At 41.0% G+C, this 10,626-nt stretch overlaps 1 protein-coding gene across 1 annotated transcript; it reads left to right on the top strand.

The window, feature by feature from the left end:
- Positions 1-7,828: 7,828 nt before the first annotated feature.
- On the top strand, positions 7,829-9,617 carry LOC147902935 (ras-related protein RABE1c-like). The gene is made up of 9 exons (XM_087373187.1): positions 7,829-7,929; positions 8,158-8,216; positions 8,358-8,430; positions 8,508-8,632; positions 8,722-8,829; positions 8,884-8,960; positions 9,146-9,208; positions 9,361-9,453; positions 9,536-9,617. The coding sequence occupies exons 2-9, from the start codon at positions 8,174-8,176 to the stop codon at positions 9,599-9,601; spliced, it is 648 nt and encodes a 215-aa protein (XP_087229313.1). The 5' UTR covers positions 7,829-7,929; positions 8,158-8,173; the 3' UTR covers positions 9,602-9,617.
- The last annotated feature ends 1,009 nt before the right edge of the window (positions 9,618-10,626 follow it).

The raw sequence follows: 10,626 nt of genomic DNA, 5'->3' as shown, positions 1-10,626 counted from the left end.
ACACTAGATTGATCCAAGAGCAACAATGATCCTTTGTCTCAGTCTCTTGCATATCACATAAACTGCAGATCTATCTCTGACATGAGATGCCGTCTACTCGTCCTGTCTTAACGTGTAGCGTGTGTGAAGATACCCGAAACCATGTGGGCTCATCTTTTGTGAAGAAGTTAGTGATCTGTTGCCGCCTATGATCTTGCCCATGTGGCAGCCACATCAACCCTAAGTCCACCACCCCCATGTTGTCCTCATATCGGGATTCACAAGTGGGGAGGTGAGTTACCGACATTATGTCCTATGTATGGGAGCCCAGCACCCGAAAGCGACAAAATCTCATGGGTATAGTCCCTCTTTATCCATGGAATCATTGTCGGGATCCTGTCTTACATGGACTCCATCAGCTTACCTACCGTTTTACCATGGGTGAGGTTGTTTTGATGATATTTGTTGTGAGTCCTCTACGCGACTGGCACTACTGGCCCTTACTTAGGATCGTACTTTGTGTACAAGTGCAGTGAAGAGGCTCCTCTAGGCAACCCTTCACCTATTTGTAGTGTAGCCCACACTAGATTAATGCAAGAGCAACAGTGATCCTTTGTCTCAGTCTCTTGCATATCACATAAAGTGCATATCTATCTCTCACATGAGATGGCATCTACTCGTCCTGTCTCAACCTGTAGCATGTGTGAAGATACCCAAAACTATATGGGCTCACCTTCTGTGAAGAAGAAGTCAGTGATCCGTTGTTGCCTCTTGATCTTTCCCTTGTGTGGCATGCACATCAACCCTAAGTCCACCACCCCCAGAGCTTCATAGATGGGGAGTTGAGTTTCCGACATCTCTATGTACTCAGTATGGGAGCAGAGCACCCGAAAGCGACAAAATCTCATAGGTATAGTCCCTCTTTATCCATGGAGTCATTGTCAGGGTCCAATCTTACATGGACTCCATCGGCTTACCTACAGTTTTACCGTGGGTGAGGTTGTTTTGATGATATTTGTTGGGAGGCCGTCTATGCAACTGGCGCTATTGGCTCTTACTTAGGGTTGTACTGTGTACAAGTGGGGTCAAGAGGCTCCTCTAGGCAACCCTTCACCTATTTGTAGAGTAGCTCCACACTAGATCCAAGGGCAACAATGATCCCTTGTCCCAGTCTCTTGCATATCAAATAAAGTGCAGATCTATCTCTCACATGAGATGGCATCTACTCGTCCTGTCTCAACCTGTAACATGTGTGAAGATACCCGAAACCATGTGGGCTCATCTTCAATGAAGAAGAAGTTAGTGATCCGTTGTTGCCTATGATCTTGCCCGTGTGGCAGCCACATCAACCCTAAGTCCACCACCCCCATGTTGTCGTTATATCCGGCTTCACAAATGGGGAGGTGGGTTTCTGACATTTTTATGTCCTCAGTATGGGAGCCCAGCACCTGGAAGCGACAAAATCTCACGGCTATAGTCTCTCTTTATCCATGGAGTCATTGTTAGGGTCCAGTTTTACATGGTCTCCATCGGCTTACCTAGAGTTTTACCGTGGCTGAGGTTGTTTTGATGATATCTGTTGCAAGGCCGTCTATGTGATTGGCACTATTGGCCCTTACTTAGGTTTCATACTTTGTGTACAAGTGGGGTGAAGAGGCTCCTGCAGGCAAGCCTTCACATATTTGTAGTGTAGCCCCACACTAGATTGATCCAAGGGCAACAGTGATCCTTTGTCTCAGTCTCTTGCATATCACATAAAGTGCAAATCTATCTCTCACATGAGATGCCGTCTAGTCGTCCTGTCTCAACCTATAGCTTGTTTGAAGATTCCCAAAACCGTGTGGGCTCTCCTTCTTTGAAGAAGAAGTCATTGATCCGTTGATGCCTCTTGATCTTGCCCTTGTGGCAGGCACATCAACCCTAAGTCCACCCTCCCCATGTTGTCATCATATCGTGCTTCATAGATGGGGATATGAGTTTTTTGACATCTCTATGTCCTAAGTATGGGAGCACAACACCTGGAAGCAACAAAATCTCACCGGTATAGTCCCTCTTTATCCATGGAGTCATTTTTAGGGTCCACTCTTACATGGACTCCATCGGCTTGCCTACGGTTTTACCATGGGTGAGGTTGTTTTGATGATATCTGTTGGGAGGCCGTCTACACGATTGTCACTACTAGCCCTTACTTCGGATTGTACTTTGTGTACAAGTGGGGTGAAGAGGCTCCTCTAGGCAACCCTTCACCTATTTGTAGTGTAGCCCCACACTAGATTGATCCAAGGGCAAGATCCAAGGGCAACAGTGATCGTTTATCTCAGTCTCTTGCATATCACACATAAAGTGTAGATCTATCTCTCACATGAGATGCCATCTACTCGTCCTGTCTCAACCTGTAGCATGTGTGAAGATACTCGAAACTATGTGGGCTCATCTTCTGTGAAGAAGTCAGTGATTTGTTGCTGCCTATGATCTTACCCGTGTGGCAGCCACATCAACCCTAAGTCCACCACCCCCATGTTATCCCCATATCGGGCTTCACAGATGGGGAGGTGGGTTTTCGATATCTCTATGTCCTAAATATGGGAGCCTAGCGCCCGAAAGTGACAAAATCTCATGGGTATAGTGCCTCTTTATCCATGGAGTCGTTGTCGGGGTCCAGTCTTACATGGACTCCATCGGCTTACCTACGGTTTTATCATGGGTGAGGTTGTTTTGATGATATCTGTTGGGAGGCCATCTCCGCGACTGGCACTACTGGCCCTTACTTAGGCTCGTACTTTTTGTACAAGTGTGGTGAAGAGGCTCCTCTAGGCAACCCTTCACCTATTTGTAGTGTAGCCCCACACTAGATTGATCCAAGGGCAACAGTGATCCTTTGTCTCACTCTCTTGCATATCACATAAAGTGCAGATCTATCTCACATAAGATGCCATCTACTTGTCTTGTCTCAACCTATAGCATGTGTGAAGATACCCGAAATTGTGTGGGCTCACCTTTTGTGAAGAAGAAGTCAGTGATCCACTGCTGCCTCCTGATCTTGCCCTTGTGGCAGGCACATCAACCCTAAGTCCACCACCCCCATGTTGTCGTCATATCAGGCTCCACAGATGGGGAGGTGAGTTTCCGACATCTCTACGTCCTAAGTATGGGAGCACAGCACCCGGAAGCGAAAAAATCTCACGAGTATAGTCCCTCTTTATGGAGTCGTTATCAGGGTCCAATCTTACATGGGCTCCATTGGCTTACCTACGGTTTTACCATCGGTGAGGTTGTTTTGATTATATCTGTTGTGAGGCCGTCTACGCGATTTGCACTACTGGCCCTTACTTAGGATCGTACTTTGTGTACAAGTGGGGTGAAGAGGCTTCTCTAGGCAACCCTTCACCTATTTGTAGTGTAGCCCCACACTATATTGATCCAAGGGCAATAGTGATCCTTTGTCTCAGTCTCTTGCATATCACATAAAGTGCAGATATATATCTCACATGAAATGCTGTCTACTCGTCCTGTCTCAACCTGTAGCATGTGTTAAAATATCAGAAACCCTGTGGGCTCACCTTCTATGGATAAGAAGTCAGTGATCCGTTGCTACCTATCATCTTGTTGTAGTCGTTGTTAGGGTTCCACTCTTGCATGGACTCCATCGGCTTACCTATAGTTTTACCATGGGTGAGGTTGTTTTGATGATATCTGTTGCGAGGCCTCTACGCGACTGGCACTACTGGCCCTTACTTAGGATCGTACTTTGTGTGATCTACTTTACATGTGACCTTTCCTCTTTGATCTATGCCTATTTTGTTCTATGGTGTTCTTTGACTCCTTTCTTTTTCATAAAAAACGTGCCTCCTTGTTTTCAGGCTCTACTGTTCTTGGGCTTCAAACTATCTTACAAGCTAAGGTGTATCTAATGTTCTTGGGCTTTATATATGCTGATCATGATGCTTTCTTTCTTGTATCAGATGAAGGCAGTGGCGATTGTCATTTTCTGACATGCAATATTGCTAGTTCTAGTGAAGGTTCAAGCAAGACACACTTGGATAATGACATTTTCAATTGCTTCTTACAATTTCAATCAATTTGTGACCACCACAAGGCACCGGTAAAGATGCAGGATGACTTGATATGGCTTCTATTTGGCAAGAGACATGTGGGAAGAGATTACAAACCATCTCTAACATCACTTCTTGTACACAAGAGTATAGGTTGGGATAGAAGAGTTAACAATATTCAATTACCAAACAATTGGAAAGAGCTTGTCTCATTGTACAAGGACCTAGGCATGGTAATGCCTTATCTATGGCATATCTGCATTGGGGATGAAAATGCCAAGCATGAGCCGGAAGTTCTTAGTCCGAGCCTAGAAGATTCTTACGATGCTAATGTTTTAAAATGTGCGAAATTGGACCTTCTAGAAGGCTTAAACGTGATTGTGATACATGCTGTGAAAAATGTGGTAAGTGTGGCAAGCCTAGGAGAGATATGGTGTCTTTTCACTATATTTCTTTTTTAGAACAAGCTAGGTTGCTTTGTAAAAGTAGAACATTTTGTCATGACCTTCTTGAGATGTGGTGGTGTAGAGATAGATGGTTGGGGAAGGGAGTTTCAGAAAGGCCTAAATATATTAATCAGTTTTGGGATGGGGAAAAAACAAGATTGTGTCAAAGCTTTTGGGATCCAAACACATATTGGGAAGCTCCTGTTGTTTGTTCAAATTTTAAATGTCAAATGATATACAAGGCTTTTCCTCCGGAATTGAGAAGTCATGAGCTTGTAGATGGTTGGAAAGAAGAAGAGAACCAATATGTTTGCTCATGTCTCTCTCATGTTCCAAGTGTAGAGCAAAGGTTCAAGCAAAGAAGGTTATGATTCAGGTGATGATTCTTTAAACTATTAAAAAAACAGTCTATATGTCTCATCATACAAGTGTTTTGCTATTAATATTCCAAATTATGATATTTCAGGGAGATCCTAGAAACCTAGCCATAATATGTCATTTGAGATGGTTTTTAAGCTGCTGCAACTACTCAAAAAGAGAGTGCAGCTGTCTCTATTGTGTTCTTGACTGGAGGTAAACAATCATGCATCGGTGCATTACCTATTTTGTTTTTTCCCTTTTCTCAAATTGAAATGGAGAAGAAGTATGGAGATGTCCTTGGATCTTTTTTGACACCTCTTGCATTAGAGCTAGAGTCATCATTTATAAATGGTTTTGAGGTGAATTATGATGTTCCTTTTGATCATATCTATGAAGGATTACCGGTCAGTAATAATGGCAAAGTTTTGCTATTACGAACAATGCTCATGCTGTGGACTAGAGATCATCCAGCTCAATGTAAAATAGGATGTGTAATGAATGGAGGTCAAAGTTTTTGTAGACATGATAAACCCTATGCATCTTACTCAGAAGGACCTAGAAGAGTAGGCCGATACATGTATGACATGAATAGATTACAAGGGCGATATCCACTACAAAAGAGAAGTGTTGATGATATGTATAAAAGCATAAGAATTTCTAGAAGGGCAGCCACAAAGGAGGATGCAAAGGTTATCCTAAGGAATGTTGGCTTGTTGGGTGAATCCATACTCTGGCAGTTTTATCACATGTAGGGATTTGACTTGTCAAGAGATCTAGTTATGCATGTACTTCCATTAAATGTTTTCAAAAATTATATCAAGGGAATTTTCAGCAGGGCATCAAATCGAATGTTAAAGGGCATTGATGCAGCTGCTTTGGAGGTGAAAACAGCTATTCCAAAGAGTTTATTACATGAAGGACGGTGGCCAAGTCAACCAAGCAAATACTATAGCTCTTTCAAAGCTGAAGAATATCAAAAGCTAGTGCAATGGTGTCTTCCATACATCATGAATGTGGTGGAAGAAATCCCTAGGGAAGATATTGATATTGGGATGTTGGTCGTGGATATAGCACACATCTTCTATAATTACAGCAGAGAAAAAGGTTGGTCTATTGAGGACATGGAGGTAGTCCGAAATATTTTATTGGCATGGCGCATTTTAACAGAGGAACACTATGGCCCTAATTCTTCCCCTTTAGAACATGTGGCAGGTATGATTCATGTTCAACATGTTTCTAATTGTAATGTTGTCATGTAGTCAAAGTGAAGACTAATTTGATCAATGGATTTATGTTCATAGGTTTTGTAGAAATATTAAATAATATTTGGCTTGCAGCGAAAATCATGATATTTCTAATTGTAATGTTGCCATGTAGTTAAAGTGGAAACTAATTTGAACAATGGATTTATGCTCATAGGTTTTGCAGAAATGTTAGATGATATTAAATCATGATGTTTTTTGGTGCTACGTATTTGAGAGAAGCACCTCAAGTCTTTTGAGCATACCTACAAATAATAGATTCAATGAAATGACCTACGCACAATATCAATGTAGATTGTTGTTGACACGTGTCTTGTTTCAACTAGAGATTGATAAGGATGGATTGATGCCACCTCAACGATGCTTCTCTCTTATTCATGGCCTATTGGTCGTACTGGAAGGATGTATGAACACAGCAAGGAATCCCTTTGATTGTCCACATTGGCACAAGGCATGCATTCTGGTAACATCATCTCTAGAATCTGCAAGGGAGTGCTAGTCAAGTCTTAACAAACTACCGTCTTGTCCTTGTAAGAGCTTGGCAAATGAGAAAGGCATTTTGATAAGAGAGAAAAAATCCAAGACTCGCATGTTGAATGATAAGGAAGCAAGGATTGTGATGCAATGTTATCAGGTGGCAGATGTATGGAGAGTGATGAAATGCATTTTCCCAGACCTGTAGTACCCTATACTAAATTATTTTACAAAGGAGAGAAGTATAGCGTTGGGGAATATGTCATTTGTAAATGTATGCAAATGATGTTGTGGAAAGGCAGAATAATTACAAGTTTTGCACATGAGTTTAAGCGTGAGATGTCTGTTTTTTTCTCTGCGAGTTTCTTTGAGCAAAATGGAGACAATGTGCATGTAGATGCAATCACAGGATTGAGTGTCATAGAAGGGTCAAATGTCTTTAGTGGTATTAAACATATCGGTACCATCACGCATAAGTTCTTCTTATTGCACAACAAAGGAGAAGGTGGGTTTATAGCTTATGAGTTAAAAGATCACAATATCCATGGTCGATTGCTGCAGCCAAGATTGCCAGGTTGTGCCCCTAGGTTGTGCCCCTCCATGGTTGGAGGTTGGAGATCTTGTCTTGGCAAGGAGGAGCACATATCAATTCTAGGAAGCTTGTATTCGGAAAGTTCATGTGGAAAGTAAAAAGGTTCAGCTTGCATGGCTATGCTGTCGTACAAGGGCTTTGAATTTATGGACAGTTGAAAGTGAAAGTCATGAATGGCTGCATTGGAATTGCTGCTTGATTTTATTACATAATTTCAGAGTTGTAGAGAAAATTACTATGCATAATTATAATGAGGATAATGTCATTCCAACAAAATGGCAACAAGTGAACAATGAATTGGTAAGTGAAACTATATTTATTTTGCAGTATTGTGGATTTTCAGAATTTGTTACTAACTTCTGAATTTCTTTTGTGTAGACACAAGATCATCAACCTTTTTGAATTTTTTTCTTTGGGAACTACAAAGAGTAGCATTATAGAGGAATTGCAGGTATGTGGCCTTTTTATTGAATCCCAAGAAGGGTGTGTCTTATTTTGGAATTTCTATTGCTGTAGAGGTCTTATCATTCCCTTTCTCACTCAAAACCACGTGTTTGGAGAACATGGCTATGAGCCGCTTTGTTATTTGTTATACGGTCATGCCTTTGACATTATTCGCGGGTGCTTGTCAAGGATATTGTGATATTTATTTGATGCTGCGTGCCTATCTTTTACTACCTCCTGAGCCAAATGGCATTGGTGGAAAAGATTGGGCAAATGACTCAAATCTAGCAGTACAACAAATGTGATTCATTACTTCATAGGTAAGTTGTCCGATGTTTTCTTGATCATATACTCCAAAGGTTGTGCCCTCCATGTCTTCAGGAAAGTAAGAAAGTGATCGTATTGTTTGAACATATTTTTTCTCCACGCAGAGGTAAAGCAGGCTGATAAGGAAATAACAAATTGTTTCCAGATGGAGTATTTCATGGATGTACTTCATTAATGCCATACACCCTCAGGCTGATAAGGAAATAACAAATTGTTTCCAGATGGAGTATTTCATGGATGTACTTCATTAATGCCATACAGCTAACGTCTGAATTTCAAGGTATCCAAAACTGCAAGAAATTGAACAGAATGCTTCTGACAATGTAAACAAAGTTTTGACATGGCAAGTGACATGGGGCATAAGGAATGCTTCATGATTTTGAGCATTGCATGTGTGGTGAAATGTGTACATTCGTGGCAGGTGTTGGGAAGAGTTGTCTTCTACCACGCTTTTCGGATGATTCTTTCACGACAGGCTTCATCACTACCATAGGGTAAAACAAGACAATCATTTGATCTACTTAATATGCGCATGGATCGGGAGTCTAATTCATCATTGGTCACATTTCAGAATAGACTTCAAAATAAGGATGGTCGAGCTTTATGGGAAATGTATTAAAATAAGGATGGTCGAGCTTTATGGGAAATGTATTTGGGATACTGCTGGCCAAGAACGATTTCAGATTATTACCACAGGTAGGAAATTGAAGAGACTATAGATTACCTTGTTCATTTACAGGAGCCGTGATGGTTTTATTGCTACGCAAATCGTTTTTTTTTTCCAGCATATTATCAAGGAGCCATGGGAATCCTTCTCGTATACGATGTGACGGACGTATCATCCTTTCATAATATCCTTCATTACTTATTGGAAACATTTGTATGGTTTCTGGGTGCTAGTTTTTTTGTACTTAACGTCTACAATTCAAGATATCTGAAACTGCAAGAAATTGAACAAAATGCTTCTGACAATGTAAACAAAGTTTTGATCGGTAACAAGGCAGATATGGATGAGAGCAAGAGGGTAGGTTTTCTCTTTAGGAGATCTTGATTCATACAGTTCTCTGTTTAAGTCCAATTTAGATTGGAAAGATTTTCATATGGCACATGACATGGGGTATAAGGAATGCTTTAGACACTTCTCTATTTAAGTCTTGTTCAGATTTTCATAGGCCAGAGTCTTTCATTGTCAGTTTCTTGGTTTGACAGGCTGTGCCCACGTCACTTGGTCAAGCACTTGCAGATGAGTTTGGAATCAAGTTTTTGGAAACTGTGAGTGGGCTCTCTTGTAAGCTGGAAATAGCTGAACGTCTCGTGGATGGAAATTTCAAAGGCAGATGTTGTTTTATGGTAATATGTCGTTTTAGTTGCATCAGTTGTCAGTATTAATTTTGTCAATTGTCCGCTACTTCTTTTGGGGGCAGAGTGCCAAAACAAACAAAAGTGTTAAGGAGACATTTTTCGCCATTGCAAGGGATATAAAGCTGCGGCTTGCAGATACTAACTCTAAACCTGAAGTGAGTTCTCTTTATTCTCATTGTTGTCAATTCTAGCTAATGCATTGAGCTGGGTCGATATCTAAGTTGACCACATTTGCAGCCACCCGATTTGAAAATCAAGCCCGATCTAGGCATGGGTCCATCGGAGGATGCACACTGCAGTTGAAAGCGAGGAGCTTGGCTGTAATATCTTGGCTTGTCTTAAAATTTTCTACTTGCATTCAGCTGCTAGCTTTTGAGTTGAAATCCACATGGACCCAGCAGATGGAGAGGAATATTTTCAATTTAACATATAATGCACCTTATGGACGGTGAAGCAGCATTTTGTAATGGTGTGTCATCATTCTATTGTGTTGCAAAGTCTGGGGTTCTTCCAGGCATGTATTGCTAGGGAGATGCAGGACCTTTTGTGGGTTCTGCATTGTTGTTTTCAAATTTCTGAGCAGGACTTGAATCAGTTCAGTGTATCTAGTATTTTGGTCACCCATAATGCCTTTTGAGCAGATGTTTTGGGTTCCTACTGCCTCCACAAATTGACAACACAGCAGATTTATTGCGTGGCCTTTGCTACCTCCTTGATTTTGCTGAGGACGCCTTAAATTGATGGATTTAGTAAATCAGGGCTCTTCAACTTAGTTTTTTGAAATAATAGCTGGTTTGTTTTCCAGTAAGGTGTTACTTTTACTAACAGTGTTTCGTTGTGATAGTGCTTTGGTTTATTTGATCGACTTTCAGGAATCTGCAGGCCATCGGTTTATTGGCACTGATGTTAAAAATATGCTATTGAAATTAGTGTCATGAGTTAACGTGAACATTTAAGAGTTTGCCTAGTATTGCTCAGGATAAAAACCAGCGCCATTAACAGGAACTAAGTCTGGATTGGTATAAGGCTTCAGTTGGTATATGGCTTCATTGTTTTGCATACACCATAGCGCACATTGTAAGATCGTATTTACATTTTATGGATCTTGCTACGGAGGATACTCAAGTGAGAAAAACTACAATTTTTACACAAGATTGGATCGAGGATATTTGTGGAATGTTTACACATGACAATGGGTGAGTGAAGAGAAAAATCTATCTGTATCTAATTCTCATATGGGACTTTCGATTTCCCTTAACATGATATGAACATTGAATACTCCTATATGGGAGATTAAGATTCCCATATGCGAATCATGACTGCATGAA

Source organism: Dipteris shenzhenensis, chromosome 4, assembly GCF_047967505.1.
Source record: "Dipteris shenzhenensis isolate YYH24624 ecotype China chromosome 4, Dip_SZ_1.0, whole genome shotgun sequence".
Classification (NCBI taxonomy): Eukaryota; Viridiplantae; Streptophyta; class Polypodiopsida; order Gleicheniales; family Dipteridaceae; genus Dipteris; species Dipteris shenzhenensis.
Note: the sequence above shows the minus strand (reverse complement) of the source record. Positions and strands in the feature narration are given on the sequence as shown.